This window comes from Diabrotica virgifera, chromosome 10, assembly GCF_917563875.1.
Source record: "Diabrotica virgifera virgifera chromosome 10, PGI_DIABVI_V3a".
Lineage (NCBI taxonomy): Eukaryota > Metazoa > Arthropoda > Insecta > Coleoptera > Chrysomelidae > Diabrotica > Diabrotica virgifera.
Genome location: NC_065452.1, coordinates 34,373,820 through 34,396,269, shown reverse-complemented (window position 1 = coordinate 34,396,269; position 22,450 = coordinate 34,373,820). Strand labels below are relative to the sequence as shown.

Below are 22,450 nucleotides of genomic sequence, written 5' to 3'. Positions count from 1 at the left end.
CTAAAGTATATAGTGAATTAGTCTTGGTACTATCCATTGCAAGATAATTCGGATGGAATTCCCCAGATTAAGAGACTGGGCCGATATCAAGCCCAAAATGACTGTACTCCCTTAATGCTGTAACGAATAGTCACCCTTAGTCTTTCGTTAGATTAGGTTAAATTTTAAATTCTATCCAAAGTTTAAAGGTACTTTACTAAATGATAAATCTGATTAAATCCGAAATATCTTGCAACGAATAGTACATGCGAAATAGTAATCTTCATTAAGACCATAACATCGATATGGCCACATACGTAATTGCTAAATTCGCCGACCGTCATCAGGGGCTCCAAAATCACAGCGAAGTGTCCAGACTTCTTAACATGCAGAAGATTAATACAATACTCAAAGGGAAAAAAGCATTAGGACTTTTCCATAACAAAACACTAAGCGATTTAGTGGAAAATACCTTAGTCTTATAACTTTAGTATATCAGAACGTAACAAAATCAATCATTAGCTATCTAAACTGCCAAAATATGACAGAAACATTACGACTAATCAGACAAAGACTCTCAAAATACATTGAAACTAAAATAGGAGACTACCAGCAGGGATTTATGGTCTAAGAGCTAGCAACGTTTTCGAGAAACTATTTTAAGACAGCTGATTCTTTCATATATTGTTCCCTATGCTTCTTCGAACAGCGTACCGGCCATCTGGCTGCTGATACTGGTTGCGTTCATTACTTCGCAGCACACCTGTACAGGTAAATACAAAATCCGGGTGATTGATTAGTGTGATAAAGCTTAGTAGATCCGCTATAGTAATAGATAGCAATAAAAGTTAATAACAAAACTTGTAGCCAACTTTGAGCTTCACATTACAAAATTAGTTAGAATGTTACAGGGTGTTCGATAACATAGTGGCAGACCAAACTTATGTTTTTTTTTAATAAAACACCCTATATTTTATTTTATATTCGAAATCCTGTTAACTTCTCCATCACAAAAATATAAAGGTTTGTTATGTTATACAGGGGATTTACAAAGTTATAACCAACGTTCTACGAAAATCGTAATAAATTCAGCTCCCTGTATAAACAAAAATAAGCACAACAGCAATGGTTTATTGGTGACATATTTTTTTTATTGCCAAAATTTATAAAAATGGTTGATATTGCTAATTTTCTTTATATCGAATACAGGATGAGTCAAAACGCAAGTACATTATTTTCTCAGTAATTTTAAACTAACTAAATTTAGGCATAGGGAATATTATACAAAAATTTAAGTACGGTAATGATACTTTTCGATGGTGATATAAAATACAGGGTGTTCCATTGAAAATTTCTGAGAAAAGAATGTACTTGCGTTCTGACTCACCCTGTATTCGATATAAGGAAAATTAGCAATATCAACTATTTTTATAAATTTTGACAATCAACAAAAAAATATAGCACCAATAAACCATTGCTGTTGTGCTTATATTTATTTATACAGGGAGCTGAACTTGTTACGTTTTTCATAAAAAATTGGTTATAACTTTGTAAAAGCCCTATATAACATTACAAACCTTTATATTTTTGTGATAGAAAAGTTAAGAGAATTTCGAATATAAAATAAAATATAGGGTGTTCCATTTAAAAAAAACAAAAGTTTGGTTTGCCACTATGTTATCGAACACCCTGTAACATTCTAACTAATTTCGTAATGTAAAGCTGAAAGTTGGCTACAATTTTTGTTATCAACTTTTATTGCTATCTATTACTATAGCGGATCTACTGAGCTTTATCACACTCATCAATCACCCTGTATATTGAATTTAAATTATTTTAGGACGAAACATTTTTTTGTCATTACTTTTTAAACCACAATGATATCGACTTGCACATCCTTTTCATAGATTTCAAGCAAGCATTTGGCAGCCTAACAAGACCCGACTCAATAGAAGACATGAGAAACCTATTAGATATCCCAATGAAACTTATAAAGATTACGAAAATGACATTGACAGGATCAACGGCAGCAATAATAACAGATGACGGAATCATTAAAAATATAGAAATAGCAACTGGAGTACAACAGGGTGATTCTCTATAAACGTCACTATTTAATGTCGCTATACGTGTCAAAAAAAAAATAAATAAATAAAAAATAAAAAAGCTCCTAGCGAGGATCGTATAACGTCTGAAATGTTAAAAATGGGCGGCGACACCGTTGTACAGGTTGTGGAAGTCTTGCTGATGAATAAGTGTCTAATGGAGAAAAGAATACCCAGTCTGTGGGAAAACGCCGAAATAACACTTTTACACAAGAAAGGAGACACTAGTAATATTGAAAACTACAGACCTATAAGTTTGTCGTCACACTTATACAAATTGCTAACAAGAATAATACCAACCGCATAACACAAAAACTTGATTTATGTCAACCGGTTGAACAGGCGGGATTTCGAAAAGGGTTTGGTACTAACGATCACTTAAAAGCTATCAGAACACTGGTAGAAAAGACCACAGAATATAATATACCTTTACATATGGCATTTATTGACTTTCACAAGGCTTTCGATAGTATTGAAACCTGGTCCTTTTTGTCAGCCCTAATGGATACTTGAATAGACTCACGGTAAATGGATACTTGAATAGACACACTGACACACTCATTAAAAACATTTACCAACAGGCCACATTCCACATCAAAATCAATGAAGACGAAAAAACCGCAAAAATACGCCTTGGTAAAGGTATTAGACAAGGTGATACTATTTCACCAAAACTTTTTACCTTAGCATTGGAAAATGTATTCAAACAGCTCGACTGGGACAAAAAAGGTCTAAACATTGATGGTGTACGTTTGTGTCATTTGAGGTTTGAGGACGACATAGTATTATTTAGTACAGATATCAAGGAACTGGAGCAAATAATGAAGGAATTAAACCAGCAGTCAAATAAAATAGGTCTCAAAATGAATCTTCAGAAAACAAAAATAATGAGTAATGTACAAACTAATCTTGTTATTGACAACGTCAGTCTTGAAAATGTAGACTACTATATATATATATATATATATATATATATATATATACCGGGTGGTGAATTGGAAAGCGGGCCATAGGAAACTCAATGTAAAATTCTAAGCTGTTAAATTCCTGCTTCCCTAATTATTTTACATCAAAAGTCATCAGAAACTATTTGTAGAGAATTGAATTCTCTATTGAAAACAACTGTTAATATTGTTCTATGAACAATAATTATTCAAAATTTTGTAAAAATATAATACAATTTTCAGAGTAATACGCCAAAGCTAGGCCACACACAATACAATAATGTGTATAAGATTGCATTTGTTGACAATGAATTTATTATATTAACAATTAGAACTGTCAATTTTTTTAATTATTTTATCATTTTTTGTTTAAAACACAATAAAGTTGATAAGATACCCTTAGTTAAGGAGAAAATATTAATAATAAAGATATTTTCTTCAGTCAATAATGTGCTCACTGTCAGTTAAATAGTAACGTGTGGCCTAACATACCCACACATACCTACTGCGGTAAATACATTATATTTTTCAAAATTTTGGAATGTGTTTAAATCGTAGAACAATTGTAACTTCTGTTTTTAATACAGATTTCAATCCTCTACAAATAACTTCTCATGACTTTTGATGTAACATAATTAGGGAAGCAGGAATTCAACAGTTTAGAATTTTACATTGAGTTTCCCATGGCCCGTTTTCCGATTCACCACCCGGTATATATAAATTTACAAATTATTGGGTTAACAGCTGAAATGGAGGACTCAGTATACTCTTTTCTACGATTCCAATATTTCGTTAACAGTCGTTAACATCATCAGGGACGCTGAAATAATATTAAAGGTATAATAGTGAAACTGGGTATTAAAAAATAACTCACCAGTTTGAGATTTTAGTCAACGATGTTATAAATGTGTAAAAAAGCGGCATTAACAAAAAGAATTGCAGTGAATGTTATTAAAAATTAAAAATATAATAAATAAAAAGATAAAAAATGGAACTATAATATAAATAACTATGTTAAAAACCACTAATTATTAAAATCTTTTAAATTCGTCGCACAGAAAGGTATTAGAGACAATTATGTCAATATACTGTCAATTATGACAGAAATAGGTAGTACATTATGAACTAGAATCTAAACTAAAATCTTTATTGACATTTAAGTTTTTATCAAGTTCAAGAAGGAAAGAATAGATCTCTGTTAATTGCTTAATATCTGTTCTTTTATTAATTGTCTGTTCATTCTGATAAATAAATGCCATTTCAAGAAAAGTTCTTTTGTGATAGTTCTTTTCATTTGTTAAAATTTTTACAGATTCAAAGTCTATATTATGGCTTTCATTTACAACATGTGTAGCTAAAGAGCACCTGTCTGGATATAATCTACAATCACTTTTATGACTTGTCATACGATCTTTGACTCGTCTAGTTGTCTGGCCTATGTACTGTTCCTCACAATCAATACATGGTATACTGTAAACTACATCAGTTAATAGCTCTTTTGGAGATCTACCTTTCATCTTTGAAAATAAGCTATTAATAGTTAAAACTGGTTTACTAGCTATTTTGATGTTTAGCTCGTTTTTTACAATTCGTGTGAGTTTTGGTGTAATCTCTCTAATGAAAGGCAAAGAGATGAATGAAACTACTTCCGGAATGACAACACTATTATTGTTAGCTATATTATGATTATCTACAATAGTTGGTGTGATAGATGGAGTGTTAAATAATAACTGTTTTTAACATTACAGGAGGATAAGAATTGTCTAAAAACATGTTATATAGTTTTTTTTTAGATTAGTTTGATGGAATGATTTATCAGCAATTCGTTCAATCCTAGTTCGCATTTGTTTTACTAAGTTAAATTTTATTGAGTGTTTATGGTAAGACCAATAATTCAGGTATCTACCTAAACTTATTGGTTTCATGTACCATATACAATTTACAGTTGAAGTAGACGATGACCATTGTTCCATTCCTTTTTTAGACACCAAATTATATCGCACAAAAAATAATACTATCTTAGTTGATTGGTACATGATGGTTCAGAAGTGGACGAACACAGGCTGAAGAAGAAGAAGAAGAAGAAGATAAGTGTCATCAACTTGTGGCGTACGCTGACAACATAGCATTGATTAGCAGAAACCTAAACAGTTCAAAGAAAGAATTTGCTAAGTTATTCGAGGAAGCATCCAAAATGGGTTTGGCAATCAATCAACACAAAACAAAATACCTAATGGCTCAAGAAAAATACAGTTAATGTTACAAGGTTAAATATTGGCGAATATTAGTTTGAAAAGGTCTCTCTCTCTCTCTCTCTCCTGTCGTTTTCCCATTACTCAGGATCGTGATTTCTTCCAATATTCCTAACAATGTTTCTCCATTGGTCTCTATCTTCAGCTGCTCTAAGAGCTTCGCAGAATGAGTTTCCAGCTGAATGCTTTATTTGGTCAGACCATCTAGTTGGTGATCGTCCTCTTGATGTTCTCCCCGGAACGTTTTCAGAAACAATTAATCTCTCCAAACTGTCGTCACCTCTGCGAACCACGTGACCAAAGAATTGCAGAATTCGTTGCAGACATATTGTGGATAGCCTTTTTTTAATATTGAGTTGGTTTAGAATGGAAACGTTTGTCCTATGAGCTGTCCAAGGAATGCGCAGCATTCTTCTCCAGCACCACATCTCAAAGGCATCAATTTTTTGGCGCTCGCATGCGCGAAGAGTCCAAGTCTCTGCTCCGTATAGAAATATTGAGAATACAAGGGCATTCTCCAGTCTCATCTTGATATTTTGAGAGATAGATCTGTCTTTCCAAACTTTAGTTAGGCGACCCATCGCATTTTATGCCATACCAATACGTCTCCGAACTTCTGCTTCACAGTTACCATCGTTAGCTTTACTAGACCCGAGATAGACAAAGGTGTTTACTATATGGTGTTCCTGTAATATGTTAGTCAGTTGAATATCAAATCTGTCGACCACCATTATTTTTGTCTTAGCTTTATTGATTTTCAGACCAACTTTATTGCTTTCGTACTCAACTCTTCGCAGAAGATCAAACATTTCTTGCTCATTTGCTGCTATAAGTGTAGTGTCATCACCAAATCTTAAATTTGGAGATTTTCCTACCAGCTACTGTTACTCCACCGGCCCATCCTTCTAAAACCATCCTCATGACATGTTCACCATAAATGTTAAATAAGTCAGGTGACAACACGCATCCTTGTCTAACACCTCTCTCGGTCTTGAATTGGTTTGAGAACTTCTGATCTAGTCGTACGGTCGCTATATTAGACTGGTACAGATTCTTAATAAGTGTCACCATGTTCATTGGTGCGCCCATTTCTATTAAAATTGACCACAGATTTATCCAGCTTACACAGCCTTAAAATGCCTTTTGGTAGTCAACGAAGCATATATAATCATAGGTACTTGAAATTCTCTAGACTTTTCAATGAGTTGTCTCAGGTTCATTCCCTTGTACATTTACCCTTTACAAACCCTGCTTGTTCCTGAGGTATTTGGTAATGTAGATAGGTTTTTAATCTGTTTTTGATGATATGCAACAAGATTTTACTAGCATGTGTTATTAGTGACAGTGTGCGGTAGTTTTCACATCTGGTAGTACATAGTGCCTTTTTTGTGTAGTGGGATATAAATTGAGGTACACCAATCAGATGGCCATTTTCCTGAATTCCAAACAGCGACACAGATAGAATGGATGATATGTAATCCTTTGTCACCTAGTAACTGTAGTATTTCACATGGTATTGAATCAATGCCTGTGGATTTATTTCTCTTTAGTGATTTAATTGTATCTTTGACTTCAGCGAGTAAGACAGTAGGTTCTCTAGGGTAGTCAGAAGGCCACTGATTTTCTGCTGATACCTCGTTATTTTTATATAGCTCGCCACAGTAGTTTCGCCATGTTTCCAATATTTCATCAGTATCGGTCTTTAAATTACCTTCCTTATCTATTACAGACCACATTTGAGGTTTAAATACTCTGGTAAGGAGTTTGATCTTCTGGAATAAGTCCCTCGGTTCATTTCGATAGCCATGTTCCTCTATCTCTCTGCATATTTGAGAGATGTAATCAGCTTTACCTTTGCTACACTGTTTTCTGATTTCTCTCGATAACACTCTGTATTCATCGTTTGATCCGTATCTAGTTTTATGTTCTTTTCTGCGTTGAATCACAGTCCACGTATTATCGGATATCCATAGCTTACGGCCAGTGGAAACCGCTGCCTCACAGTCTTTTGCAGCCTCGATTACCTTATCTTTGAGATAGATCCAAGTGTTCTCAGGGTCACTATCTACTTGGTCTAACGAAAGAGCATCTTCTAGGTTTTGTTGGAAGTCATTGATTTTGATGGATTTACAGACATGACTTTTCTCTGGGGTCTTCTTTTGGGGACTTTAAAATGAAGTCGAACGTTCAATACCAGGAGTTGATGATCGCTTCCACAGTCTGCGCCAGGATATGTTTTACAGTTGATGGACGACGACTAACATCTTGATCTTATTAGGATGTAGTCTATTTGATTCCTTGTTCGTCCATCTGGGATGTGCCATGTGTATAATATCCGTGGATGATGTTGATATAACGTGTTTGTAATTGTAAGATGTTGTTCTACACAGAACTCCACTAGACGGTCGCCATTTTCATTTCTCTTGAAAAGGTAGAACACTTTAAATATCTTACGAGTCTCATTTACTGGAATAATTGATAGAAGCATAGTATTCAATGAAAGAATCTTGTCAGGAATCAAAACCTACTGGAAATACAACAACTTCCTCCAAAGATAAGAAGCTTACTCAGAATATTAAACTGAAAACTTACAGAGCAGCAATTAGACCAGTAACCACATCTGGTGCTGAAGTATTATGTCTGACACAGAAAGATGAAGAAAAATTGAGGATCCTAGAGAGAAAAATAATTCGGAGAATAACAGGCCCACTAAACTTAAGTAACAATGAATTTAGAAAACTGATGAACTACGAAGTAAGAGAACTTTTGAAATGAAAAGAAATACAGTGGAACCCCGATAAGTGGGCCTCCGATAACCCGGAATTCCGGCAAACCCGGACCGATTTTTATCAGACAAGCATTTCAACAATAAAAATGTATGTAATATAATATTTGAGAGATAATAGGTATTTGTGTAATTTGAACTACATATACGATAGTAAAAATGACTCATGGCACACGACGTTCATTGTCGTGTTATCGGAAACAACAGGTACCTGTAGTATCCTTTATTTATTTCAAACAACGCTAAGATTGTTTAAAAAAGACTAAAAAACTATTAAAAAATTCTTTTTTAAACAATGGTCTTAGTCTTCACTGTTATTAAATAACATAACATCGTTCCGATTGAGACCGTATTGTGTGTAGTACAGTCTGTTCGCTTCCGTTCTGTAATCGTTCGTAAATCTATTCAGATTTTGTGTTTGCGTGTTTTTTTTTGGCTACGTAATGGCAAAAAAACGTAAAAATGTTGTAGTGACAATGGAAAAGAAACTAGAAGCATTAGGTAGAATTAATAAAGGCGAATCTTTAAAAACAATTGCAGCATCATATGGTGTCGGTACATCTATAGTATCGGATTGGAAGAAAAATAGAACTAAAATCGAAGAGTTTTGTTTCAAAATGATAACAAAAGACAGTTTGGACAATCGGTGCAAAGCTAATAAAGCTAAAAATGAGACTCTCGACGATGCTTTGTATGTGTGCACACGAACGCGGAACGTGTGCGGAACGCGAACGTGGTTTACCAGTGTCTGGACCAATTATTCAAGACTCAGCACTCAAGCTGAATAAAATGTTGCCTTATTGTGAACCAAATTTCACTGCGAGTCAAGGTTGGCTGGATAGATGGAAAAAACGTCATGGAATACGTAAATATCTGTAATTATACCGTGTTTTATTAATTTTTACCATTTTCTCCGGCTAACCCCGATTTTCGATCGGCCGCGGTCCCGATTAATCCGAGTTAACGAGGTTCCACTGTAGTCAGATTTGTCAAGGCACAGAGGCTCAGATGGAAGGGACATATAAGGAGAAATCCAGAAGCAGTCATTAACAAAATCACCAAATGGAGACCAGTATCAGGCAGACGGCAGAACACGAGGAAGTTCCAAAATCAGATGGGCGGACCAGATAGTTAAGGACCTTAAGAAGATGTGAGTTAGAGAATGGGTAACCATAAGCATGGAGAAGAGGATGCCATATTGGACGAACGGAGAAATATTGTAGAAGATGCCAAGTCACACAACCAATTATTGTAAAACAAAAATATTAATGCGGACTGATTTCCGCGACAAAGTAATCGGAAGAGCCCAAAGAGGGCGGCGATTACTCAGTTAGGAGTGTGGATGTCATGATGATAATAGGTATTATATAATATCTAAACGGGTTTTAATTAAAATTGTAATAAAAATACTTACCATGAGCAAAGCTCACTTCAGCTATGAATCCCCCAAAAGACATGGGTAAGGTTTCTAACTTGACAATCATTTTTCCAGTCTCCGATGGAATGACGAAGGAATCATTTATGCTACCGCACAATTGTGCCAAACGATTAGCGCGATCCATGTTTACATCACTAAAGACTTCTACATTTTGTCCATAACACATGGTACTGGTGAACATTCCCAATTTTTTTATACTAAAAAAAGATTTCAATGTATCATTGCAGAGGAAGCAAAATAGAACTAAATACTTAAAGTAGTATATTTCGGTACTACTACATTCAAGTCAAAGTCAAAATTAAATTAAATGTTAATCTTCTTAGCTCCGGCGATTCGTTGGCTTGCAAATTTTAGAAGCCACGAATGGTGTAACCCGAAGATTAGTTCTGATACAGTTTTATTTTTAATATTGTTAATATTAAAAGTAAAACTTTCGTTCGTCTTTAGCAGATGCCGCCACGGTATCCATGTCATCATAATCTTTCGTTTGTGGATCGAGGCTGACGGCCGGAATTTTAGTGGTTCAGAGAGAATCAAATATGAGCTCTCTGATAAAATTCTAACAAGAGTTGAAACTAGTTAGAGTGCTTTTGGCGCTCTCTGATATAACTAAAATAAGACGGCTCTTGTTTCGATTCACAACGAAATGATTATTTATTATTTTTATTAGTTCTACTCCTATTCTGTGTATTGGGACTAATCTTTGTTGGAATTTTACCGTGCTGGACAGGCGGGTAGTGAGATGCAACCTGATAGATCTCCCTCGGCCTTCTTAGCTCCGGCGATTCGTTGGCTTGCACATTTTAGAAGCCACGAATGGTGTAACCCGCAGCGGGATTACGAACACTCGATGCGAGATCGCAAAACGAACCGTAGACAAACTCGATGCGAATACGCATCGAAGCCAAAAAGTGATTACGAACTGGGTTCGAGTAGACTGTCAGAAAATGATCGGCAATTATCGTATTTTTGAACCTGCGGGATAATATTTCGAACAAATGGAATGATGTGCACGTTATATGCCAAGCAATTTCTCTCATTAACGTCAATAATTATTACAATAGAATATAAAATAAAGTTTTTATTACATATTTAATTGTTATAAACGATTATTTTATAGTTTAGGATGATACAGTGATAACGTGTACCTAGATATATAAATATATAATTTTCGAACTTGAGTAGAATTTGAGATTAATTATGATTTTTCACCGTTATTAAAGATTAAATAGCCATTGAAAGATGGGAGACGTTATATAAAAATATTACTAAAGGTCGTAATGGTCTGGTCACTGCTAACTACCTATTCCCTTCATTGAATTTTGTCTCAGAGCATTCCTTATCTTACCTTTTCGCCATTAAATCTTACTCTACAAATATTACAAGGATAAAAATTAACCATGGACGTTTCCTTCATATATGTTTAAAATAGGAATATTAGAGAACTTCTGTCCCTGTAATGAGTGTAATAACACCTCACTGGGAGATTTAAACAATATATTTTTTTAATGTTCAAAACATGAGAATTATTATCAAAATCGTATAATCTAAATATCGTTTGATTAACGATATACATTATTTTTAAATTGAAGAAATCAAAGTATGAAGTAAGTAGGTTATGTCGTTATGTATTCACTTTTCTTAATTTTTATACTTGGATCGGCAAGAGAGAAAGCGTTATAGGAGATCAGCGATCTATCAGAGAGAGAGATAGTTCGAGTTGGCAACTCGACAGGGTCGTTGGTATCGAGCAGTGCCTTCGAGTTGACTCGCATCGACAACGTAGGGCAAGAGGTTTCGTAATCACTCCCTACGGTAAAACATGGCGGATACGATGCGTATCGAGTGTACGTAATCCGGGCCCAGAAGATTAGTTTTGATACAGTTTTATTTTTAAAACGTTTTTATATACTTGGCTTGGTCTGTGTCACGGACTCCGCAAATTTTGTAATCCATTTTAAAAATAGTTCTAGGCTAGCTAGGAACCTGAAATTTTCAGAATAGCTTAGAACTAGCTAACAATACAATATTTAAGTGCTATTATACAGGGTGATTGATTAGTGGGGTAAAGCTCCGTATATTCGTTATAGTAATGGATAGCAATAAAAGTTAATAACAAAAATTGTAGCCAACTTTGAGCTTCACATTACAAAATTAGTTAGAATGTTACAGGATGTTCGATAACATAGTGGCAGATCCAAGTTATATTTTTTTAAATCGAACACCCCGTATTTTATTTTATATTCGAAATCTTCTTAACTTCTCCATTACAAAAATATATAGGTTTAGTATGTTATACATGGTATTTACAAAGTTATAACTATAACCAATTTTATATGAAAATCGTAACAAGTTTAACTCCCTGTATAAGTAAAAATAAGCAAAACGGCAATGATTGATGGATTCGACCGTTACTTGATGGAAGTTCATTTTATCTAACTATAAAACACTGAAAACGTTTGTTTTCTATGCTTCCACAAAATTTATTACAACTATGTGACTACAGCTGTTTCGGCAGAGTGCCTTTCTCGAGTCCTTTCCCAAGTACTTGAGAAAGGCACTCTACCGAAACAGCTGTAGTCATATAGTTGTAATAAATTTTGTGGAAGTATAGAAAACAAACGTTTTCAGCGTTTTATTGTTGGATAAAACGGCAATGGTTTATTGATGCCATATTTTTTATTTATTGTCAAAATTTTCATAAATGATCGATATTGCTAATTTTCTTTATATTGAATACAGGGTGAGTCAAAACGCAAGTACATTCTTTTCTCAGAAATTTTAAATGGAACACCCTGTATTTTATATCACTATCAAAAATTTTAATTTTTATATAACATTCCCTATGTCTCAATTTATTCATTTTCGAGATATTTTCATTTTTCAGAGCAAATTATTAATTACGGGTCTAAATCTATCCAAATTTTAGGTAGGTAAGCCATGACTGAATTTTCTAAAACTGACAATTTACGATTAATGATTATTAATCTGTAATAAAAGTTGGCTACAATTTTTGTTATTAACTTTTATCGCTATCTATTACTATAACGGATCTACGGAGCTTTACCCCACTAATCAATCACCCTGTATGGATAAATCGATTTTTTTTATTTCAAACTACATATTTTAAAAATATGACTAATGCTAATAGACCTGGATCCGCGTATCCAAAAAAAGTTGATTAATAGCAAGCTGAAAATTCGTTTATACCTTGACGGTGTCTAGTCGGACAAACTTTGATGTATGGGAACACTGGAACAGGGGAAGTTATAATTGTGGAACAGGTTAAAAATTTGGAACGTCAGACTACGAAAACGTTCCATGTATTTTGTCGGACAGAACTTCCAATTGATTTGTTACCATTTCATTAAATTCTCATGTAAAAATCAGACTGGTGTTTATCACCAACTGGGAATTTTAATGAGTGGAACACGAAGAACATGTCAAATGACAGGAATCATGTTGGTTAGTAATAGCAGTCTGATTTTTGCATGAGAGTTGGTAACAAATCAAATGGATGTTCTGTCCGACAAAATACACGGGACGTTTTCGTAATCTGACGTTCCAAATTTTTAAACTGTTCCACAATTAAAACTTCCCCTGTTTCAGTGTTCCCGTACATCAAAGTTTGTTTAACTAGACACCGTTAAGCTTTTAACAAATTTTCAGATGGCTATTAATCAACTTTTTTTGGTACGTGGGATCCAGGCCTATAAATTGATGGTGGGTCAGTGGCATTAGACTGCAGATCGAGAGTTCCCTAGTTCGAACACGGCTGTTGCGTATCTTTTTTTAATTTTTTTAATAAATATTTAAAAGCTGATATATTTAAAATTCCTATTTTATTATAAGTTAATTATTATATATAAATATTATATATTATGTCATTTCAAACAACCCTGGTATTACAAAAAATACTTTTTTATACTAGTGTAATTTTTGTAATTATATAATTTTAACAGTTAATACAAATACTAAAAATTCATATTTTATTCTTTCGAAACATGTTGTGTCCTGTATATAACAAAACCGTGTTATTATAAAAAGTACTTTTTTATTATAATGTAAGTTTTGAAATTTTAAGCAATTTATATCGTCAAATTATTTTACATTCTCTACTATAAATAATAAAAACGTTTTATTACAAAAAAGTTCTTTTTTATAAAAGTGTAATTATTTAATGATGTGCATACAGCTACAAATCCAGAGAATCCATGAAGCCAGCGTGGTAAATAAGTATTAAGTATTGATTCATTACCATTAAATTATTAAAAGTTAATAATACCTGGTTTTATTCTCAGAATTCTTTAAAATTTCAATATAATTTCCAAATTGATGTAATTACATCATCTGCGCAAAAAATTAAAATGAACATTTCGACACCACCATCGAACAAGGTTGTAACTCAAGTTACATCTATTGTCAGATTTCAACACAGGCGAATTCAGCAAAAAATGCGCACACGTCAATATAAACGACGTAGTTTAATTCTCAATAGTTTGGCTAATACTCCATTGAAAAAAGTTGTATTTTAACTTAAGTGAAAATTTTAGCGTGAAAAAGGCAGTAACACTGGATACTCCCTATGTTAAATATTTACTTTCTTTATACTTGACGATTAACAAGGTTGTTAAATGAGTTACAACTTTGTTGCACGTATGTTTAATTTATTAAGTATTTAAACATATTATGGTGTATCTCATTCAAGTCAATTTATCGAAATGAAAATAAAAAAGGATTTAAAGACTTTTTTCCATTTTGATAGTTGCGGTGGACAAAATAAATATAGGAAAGTTTTTGCTACATACTTCTATATAGTGAAACAGAGTAATATTAACATTACACATGTATTTTTCGAAATAGCACATTCACAAAACGAGGGTGATTCAATGCATGCCCTTATAGAAAAACGGAAAAAACATTAAGTCGTATATGCTCCAGACCAATGGATAACCATGATACGATATGCCAAAGCATCAGGCAAGCCTAAATCCGTAACTGAATTTAATCAGAACCAAATTCTAAATTTTAATCTATTTAAGGACATACATGTTAATTTTGAAGTAGATATTAATAGTAAAAGACTAAAGTAATCAAGTAAAATGGTCTAGAATTAAATATTTACAGATACGCAATAAAAATGCGAAAAATTTGAGATTTTTTCGTAGTGATAGAATATTATTGTTATTGTAAAATTTATAATTTACAATTAAAACTGTGAAAACTGTTAGTTGATCATTTGTTTAAATATCCCTTAAAAACTCATTTTCTCCTAGCTATACTGCAAATAACTCAAAACATACAACCTTTTAATAGTTAAACGGGAAAAATAATTAACACAGAGAGTGTAAAATGGTTGTTAGGCGACTTACAACCTTTTTCTACGAATACTCATGTTTAATCTCAAGGTTGTATCTCAATGAAACTCAAGATTTTCAATAGTAATTAAAATTACAAAACATACATCTCACAGTAATCCCTTATTATAATATAAATATCATATCACATTAGTGTAAAAGAGCCTAATCATTTCGCTACAAATTTTTAAAAAGTCATGTTTTCGTTTTTTGCCTCTCCTATAAACTCGCTAAAACTGAGTTACAACCTTGTTCGATGGGGGTGTCGATTTAATCACAGTTCTTTATGCTATTTTAAAATGCGCAGACAAATTTTTAAAATTTCAATATACAGGGTGTTAGTTCAAAGTCACAATTACTTTATATTTTTTTTGTTAATCCGGACCCGGATCTTTCTTGTCATTAGTAATTGGGTCGTTCCAATGTGATAAATATTTATTGATTATTTTTAAAATGAGTATTTATTCATTAACTTTAATAATTTATAATTAAAACTTAATAATACCGGCTTTTTAATGTCAGAGTTCTTAAAAAATTCAATATAATTTCAAAATTAAAGTCAAAAAATTGTCTGGCCGAAAAATTGAAGTGAACCAATAAACTTAGTTTTTTCTGCCATTTTCAAATATGTAAACAGATTTTCAAAATTTCAATATACAGGGTGTTGTTTTAAGGTCACAATTACTTTATAATTTTTTGTTATTCCGGACCTAGATTTTTCCAGTGATTATTATGTCGGTCGTTATTATTGAATGAGACATATGTGTACTAAATATCAAAAAAATATACAGGGTGCTTCTAAAGTTATGGCTTAGAAAAAAAGAGCAAAATCGATAAAACACCCTGTAACTCGGTTATAAAAGCCAGTAAGGCAAAAAATGTAGTACATCTAGAACCGCCTCGGTGACCTCTATTCACCATTAAAGTATTTCCGTTTCCCAATGAAACACCCTGTATATTATATGAAAAAATGTTTGTCCGACAAATATGTTGGTCATTTTAATAAGTCCGACATGTAGAATATGTCAAATGACAGGAATTATGTTGGTGGTAAATAGCAGTCTGATTTTTGCATGAGAGTTTAATGAAAGGCTAACATAGCAGTTGGAAGTTCTGTCCGACAAAATACATGGGACGTTTTCGTAGTCTGACGTTCGAAACCTGTAACCTGTTCCACAATTAAAACTTCCCCTGTTCCAGTGTTCCCGTACACCAAAGTTTGTCCGATTAGACACCGTTAAGCTCTTAAGTAACACATTTTCATCTTACTATTAATAAACTTTTTTTTGGTACACGGGATCCAGAGCCTAATAAATCATAAAACACACCTATATTGACGAAAAGAGACATATTATATTATACATATTGTCAATGTTCGTCAAAATTAAAATCTGCAAAACAAACGACAATAACATGAATACGGAGATGTTTGTGAAATTGTTGAAAGGAAAACTGCTTCTAAGTTGTCTAAGAGTTAAGATTGGGACATTAAAACATATCCACATTACCATAGTCTGCCGAACATCATAGACAAACCTGACGAATTTGAACGTCCCCGTCAGATTTGGGCAGCCCTTAATCGAATTAGAACAAACTGTGGAAGATGCGTCGACTCCCTCTACAGATGGGGTAAACTTCCCTGGCCTTCTTGTGACTGCGGCGCTGCAAGACAGACGATCAGACACATAGCCCAGAACTGCTCACGCAGAGCAGACACAGGCGACCCTACAGACTTTGTATTGGCAACCGAAGGGTTAATCGAATATATAAAAAAACTGGACATCGGTTTGTGATGTATTGTATAATGCATAAAACTAAATAATTACCTACTCTGTGATGTAAGCCATACGCTAAATAAATAAACTTACTGTAAGACAACAATTTGATTGGCTGGAGCAGTTATATTCCAAATACATTTAATTTTTGGTTGATAATAGCGGTATGATCCACCTTCCAATTGCTTTGTTGGTTTCTTTTCTATAACAGTTTCTTCAGTAATTGTTTCGCCGCAACCTAAAAACACATTATTTGCCATTAGTATCACACTTTGCTTTATAAAACTTTATACCGTTTTAACTTAAAACGTACATCAAAAAACACATTATAAAATAATGTTTACAACCATTTTCATATACTTACTATCGTCTTTGTATTCTAGTTTGAACCCTCTCTTTGTAACCCACCTATCTGTCATAAATGTCAGAATCACTGTTCCTCTCATCCTAACCGATTCTGGCGAATTGTCCCCACAATATGTGTTTCTTGTGTAAACATATGATCCTGGGAATGTCTTACCAGCTATAGTAAGATTGTCGAATTTACAATCGGGTCTACCTACAGCAAAGAAACAAAACAATTGTATACAAATATAATAAATTCCTTAAAAATAATGGTTAACCACCGATATACGAGAGGATATTCTCTTTACCTCGTCCGTCCAGCAAGTTCTGTCTGAAGAGCTAAAAATGACGAAACAGGTGTCACACAACGGTGAGATAGACAAGGTGTGAATATTCCTTTTCGTATATTATTTACATGGTGGAGAACAGATATCTGGGTAAGAAACAGAAGAGTAGAATTGAATGACCACATAAGCTAGATGTACACATAAGCCCAACAAATAGAGTAGTAAAGACAGCGAGAGACGGTTTCTCAATAGGAAGACGAATAGTGGGAAGACCACGAATACGATGGAATGACAACTTACTGGAGGCACATTGAAAAAACAGAGTCAAGTCTATACAAAAAAAAGAGGAAGAGGTATATTATTTACACATTATTTTTATACTTTGTTTATAATAGTAGAAAGTAACAATTATTTATAGTTGACGGGCGTTCTTAGATATTTTATAATAAATATCAGGTGTCATCAGTGCCCTTAAAGAAAAGGAACAAAGTCAAGTTAGTAGGTTGCTTCCATAAAATCCAGATTTCACTAGTTAGCGAATGACTCCATGGCTTTTAGCCACAGATATGTAATATAAAATAGGACATTCTGTATAAATATGTTTAAAACTCATTCAAAGTCATTAATCGATGTAGTATCTGTTCTTGGATTCAATAACCGCGAGTAATATTGGATTGTCATGTTTGTTATTATTTAAAGGTGTATATAAACATTAACTCGGGCGAGAAAGATTATTGTTGTAGTTAGCAAGTATTCACGTTTAGGATATGTCGCGATTATAAACAAGTTATAATGATTTAATCATCGATATGGTAAACCGAAAATATATGTATTTGAATAGAAATATGAGTTTTAATTAATTGGGACCAGAAGGCATTAACATCACACATATTTATGACAGATAGACGAAATGAAATTCTCTTTACCTCGTTTATCTGGTTACACGAGGTGTAAATATTGCTTTTCGTATATTCTTCTTCTTATTGTGCCGTCTTCTAACAAAGGTTGGCGATCACTTCTTTAAACGCTTCTCTATCTTTTCTTCTTCAAGTGCCCTCTCCGTTGCGAACATTGGCTATTAACATGGTAATTCTGATCTTGCTTGCGGCACTTCTGAATAGTTCTGTGGATTACCTCTATGTTAGTGACATGTTCGGTCCACGATATACGAAGAATTCGTCGGTACATCCGCATTTCGAATGCTTCTAGTTTTTTCGTGAGCGTCTCTGCCAGCCTCCCGGCCTCCACACCATACAGTAAGACCCTGTCTTTTGCAACATGAAATATCTATTCAACACTGAGGTTAGTTCAATCTCTGATATTCCTCAGCCAATATTTCTTCTTTCTTCCCAATCCTTTTTTCCCTCTACTCTTCCTTGCATGATGACGCGTAGCAGAGAGTATTTATCGTTTCGAAGTATGTGACCCAGATACGATGTTTTTCTTATTTTAATTGTGTTCATAAGCTTTCTGTCATGTCCAATTCGTTTTAACACTTCTTCGTTTGAAACTTTTGCAGTCCAAGAAATTTTCAGAATACGCCTATATAGCCACATTTCGAATGCATCCAATTTTTTTACGGATTGGGCTTTTAGAATCCAAGCTTTTACCCCATATATAGTAGTTGAGACCAAACATAACATTCGACGAACCTCAATCTGATAGTCATTACTCAATTTCTTATTTGTAAACTTGGACTTGTATTTTATAAATCCTTTTCGAACTATTGCTATTCTGACCTTTATCTCCGCATCTTGATATAGCTGTGAGTTTATAATTACTCCGAGGTATTTATACTTGTCGATCCTCTCCAACTGTTTACCCTCCAATGTCAGATATATGTTATCAACAGGAGTTTTCGAGATCATTATATATGTATTTCGTTTTATCTATATTCATAGTTAGTCCCATCTTTTTGCTTTCTCTGTTAATGATTTCTAGAAGAATTTGTAAATCGTCTATATTCTCTACCATAATTGCAGTATCGTCTGCAAATCTTATGTTATTAATGATGCTCCCTCCAATCCTTAAAACTTCAGTTCTTTCCCATAGTGCCTTCTGAAATATTAGTTTGGAGTACACATTAAATAATTGTGGCGACAGCACTTATCGCTGTTGTCGTATATTATTTATATACAGGGTGTCCAGAAACTCTACCGACAAACGAAGACAGGAGTTTCCTCAGATAATTTTAAGACAATCTAATCAAATTCACCTAGTCCAAAAATGCTTCCTAAGGGAGCTAGAGCTCTTTGAAGATGGCGTCTTGTAATTAGTTTTTCTTAAATACCTCCAGAACTATTTTAGTTAGAAAAACTAAAAGTGGTACAAATATTTATTTTCCAGACATAAATGGATTCCATCCATTGTGAATTTCTAGTACCAGTCATAGGCGTCCGTTTTGGGTGGGGCAACGGTTATTTTATAGCATAACTTTTTCGTCTTTAACTTTTAAGCATTTTTGAAACCGGATTATTAAATTGTGAGGTATTCTAGTACTAAAAGGTACTTTTGCTTTAAGTGGGTAGGACACACCGTTTTCTAGAAAAATCGATTTGAAAATTTTAGATTTCCTGAATTTGAAAAAAAATTTAAAAATTAAAAAAAAAACGGTGTATTTTACCAAGTTAAAGCAAGAGTAACTTTTAGTGCTAGAATGCCTCATAATTTAATAATCTAGTGTCAACAATCCTTAAAAATTAAAGACAAAAAAGTTATGCGATAAAATAACCGTTGACCTACCCAAAACGGATGCATATGACCGGTACTAGAAATTCACAATTAATGAAATCGATTCATCTCTGGAATAAAAATAAACGTACCAGTTTTCGTTTTTCTAAATAGTTTCTTTTTAATTTTTTTTTTTTGATATTAAAAAAAACGAAAAATTTTCAAATCGTTTTTTTTTTAGAAAACGGTGTATCCTATCGACTTAGAGTAAGAGTACTTTTAGTATTAAAATACCTTACATTTTAAGAATCTAGACTCAAAAATTCTTTCTCAGAAAAAAAAAAGACAAATAATTTTTTCTAAATAGAAGCTTTCTGGAGATATTTCAGAAAAACTAATTACCAGACGCCATCTTCAAATAGTTTTAGCTCCTTTAGGAAGCATTTTCGGACTAGATGGATTGGGTTAAATTATCTTAAAATTATCTGAGGAATCTCCTGTCTTCGTTTGTCGGTAGAGTTTCTGGACACCCTGTATAAAACTATAAATTAGGGTACTGTGCCGCCAACCATTGCGAATTATAATGTAGTCATAAGTTTCCTACTTTACCTGTTTCTAAAACGAAGTCAAGGAATCTTAGATTAATTGCTTCAGATTTTGTTTCTATGGTATATTCACACTTTAGATTATTTTTGTACTGCATGGGGTAGCCAGGGCTGACAATATAGCGCGTCTTTTTATCTGCAAGGTATGTTCCTCCACATAACCATTCCCAGGAAGCCTATAACAGATATAAAACAATTTAAGTAAAAGAAATAAAAACAAACTAACTCACAATCAGATTAATATTACCTAGGACTACCGGTTTCGCACACTACAATTTGCTATGCATCATTAGGTCTCCGGTAAGGCAACTAAACAGTTTGCCACCTCAGTTGCCATTTAACCGGCGTTATCTAACTGCCCACGAGCTACCTGGGCCCATTAATCCCAAGTACCTGCTGCCCCATCGCCGAGAAAGTTGGGGATTAAGTCTAAATGACCGGAAATTCCAAATTTGATTATAGTTGAAAGTAAGAATATAAATATTTTCAGTTATTCACTTCAGTTGCAAGTATTACGGTATAGTGTCCGGCTTTGTCCGTTAGTGTTTGACTTTTAAATGGCGACTCCAACGACTATGTTTAGTCAAAGGGGAGAACTTTTATTAATTAATGAATATAAATATTCAAAGGCCCATGTCCCCAAAGATGGAAAAGTTAGATGGCGATGCATCAAAAAATGGTGTCAACAAAAAGTGTACACAAAGGAAAGTGATGAAAATTACGTTATTCTTGAAAAAGCATCGGTGGAGCATAATCATGCTCAAGATATCCACGTTGACCGGCAAATTTTTAGTAATTCTACAAAGAGGAAAGCTGTAGAGAATATTTGTGAAAGACCTTTAAAGATTGTCCACAAGGAATTGAGGAAGGACAATTTCAGAAATTTACCGCTGGCGACGAAAGACATTTCTTGCGTTCGAAGAAATATCTATGCTGTAAGACGAAAATCCACACCATCATTAACCAAGTCACAGGAAGAAGTTCTACAAGTGTTAGTGAACATAAATTTAAAAAAAATACAGGTGAAAACTTTTTATTATCTACGAAAAATAATTCCGCAATTTTTAGTTGTTTCACAAATCTTTACTTTTTGTGTAATGTAGATTCTTTGTATGTAGATGGAACTTTTCAGTACTGTTCTAAATATTTTTGTCAGATGTTTACTATACATGGCTACAAAATGGTTTTTATGTTCCTCTAGTATTTTGTTTGTAACCAAATAAATCACAGCAATCGTACAAAAGTACTTTTGATACATTAATAGCAAACCAAAAGCAAAAAAATGTCTACCATCCGTCGGCAAAACTTCAAAAAAAAAACGTAAAATAAAATAAAGAACAGTATATGTTCTTACTGGGTCAATCTAATGTAGTACAAAAATATTAAGGTGGTCTAACAATAAGGTGAGTTGACTAACAAACACAACATAGGCTGTGGGCTACACCCAAAAATTTGTTCTAATTACAACTCAAACAAAATCGATTGCTAAGAACGTCAAACGAAACTTGCATCGAACCAAAAATTCGAACGTGTAGACCTTTCTCAAAAATCCACCATCGAAACGAAATATACCGAACGTGTAGATTTTTCTCAAAAATCCACCATCGGAAGATAATGACCGAACGTGTAGAGTAATCTACCCCACCATCGGAAAATAATTATCGAACGTGAAAATTCCTAATGGAAATTACCATCGAAACTAAAATCTCTTAAAAGACTGTAAGACTGTTTTTACAAAGTAAAAAAATAAAAAATAGTTCGGACCGTAACACAAAATAACTCAAAAAAAATAGTTATCAAACCTAACAGATTATTAATCCGTCGAACATCTCAACAGATTCCAAAAATACGAAAACAAAATGGCAAAACAAAATATATAGGCTTTACCTAATAGTTAATCTGTTAAAT

General features: G+C 33.5%; 1 protein-coding gene across 1 annotated transcript in view; it reads right to left on the bottom strand.

The window, feature by feature from the left end:
- The window catches only part of LOC126878468 (cubilin-like), a 447,168-nt gene that overhangs the window by 40,003 nt on the left and 384,715 nt on the right, over positions 1 to 22,450 (bottom strand). The window contains exons 48-51 of the mRNA XM_050641213.1: positions 20,547 to 20,718; positions 17,000 to 17,194; positions 16,729 to 16,873; positions 9,480 to 9,700 (exon numbers count right to left, since the gene is read on the bottom strand). Of these exons, the coding sequence (XP_050497170.1) occupies positions 9,480 to 9,700; positions 16,729 to 16,873; positions 17,000 to 17,194; positions 20,547 to 20,718 (733 nt within the window). The remainder of the gene's footprint in view (positions 1 to 9,479; positions 9,701 to 16,728; positions 16,874 to 16,999; positions 17,195 to 20,546; positions 20,719 to 22,450) is intronic.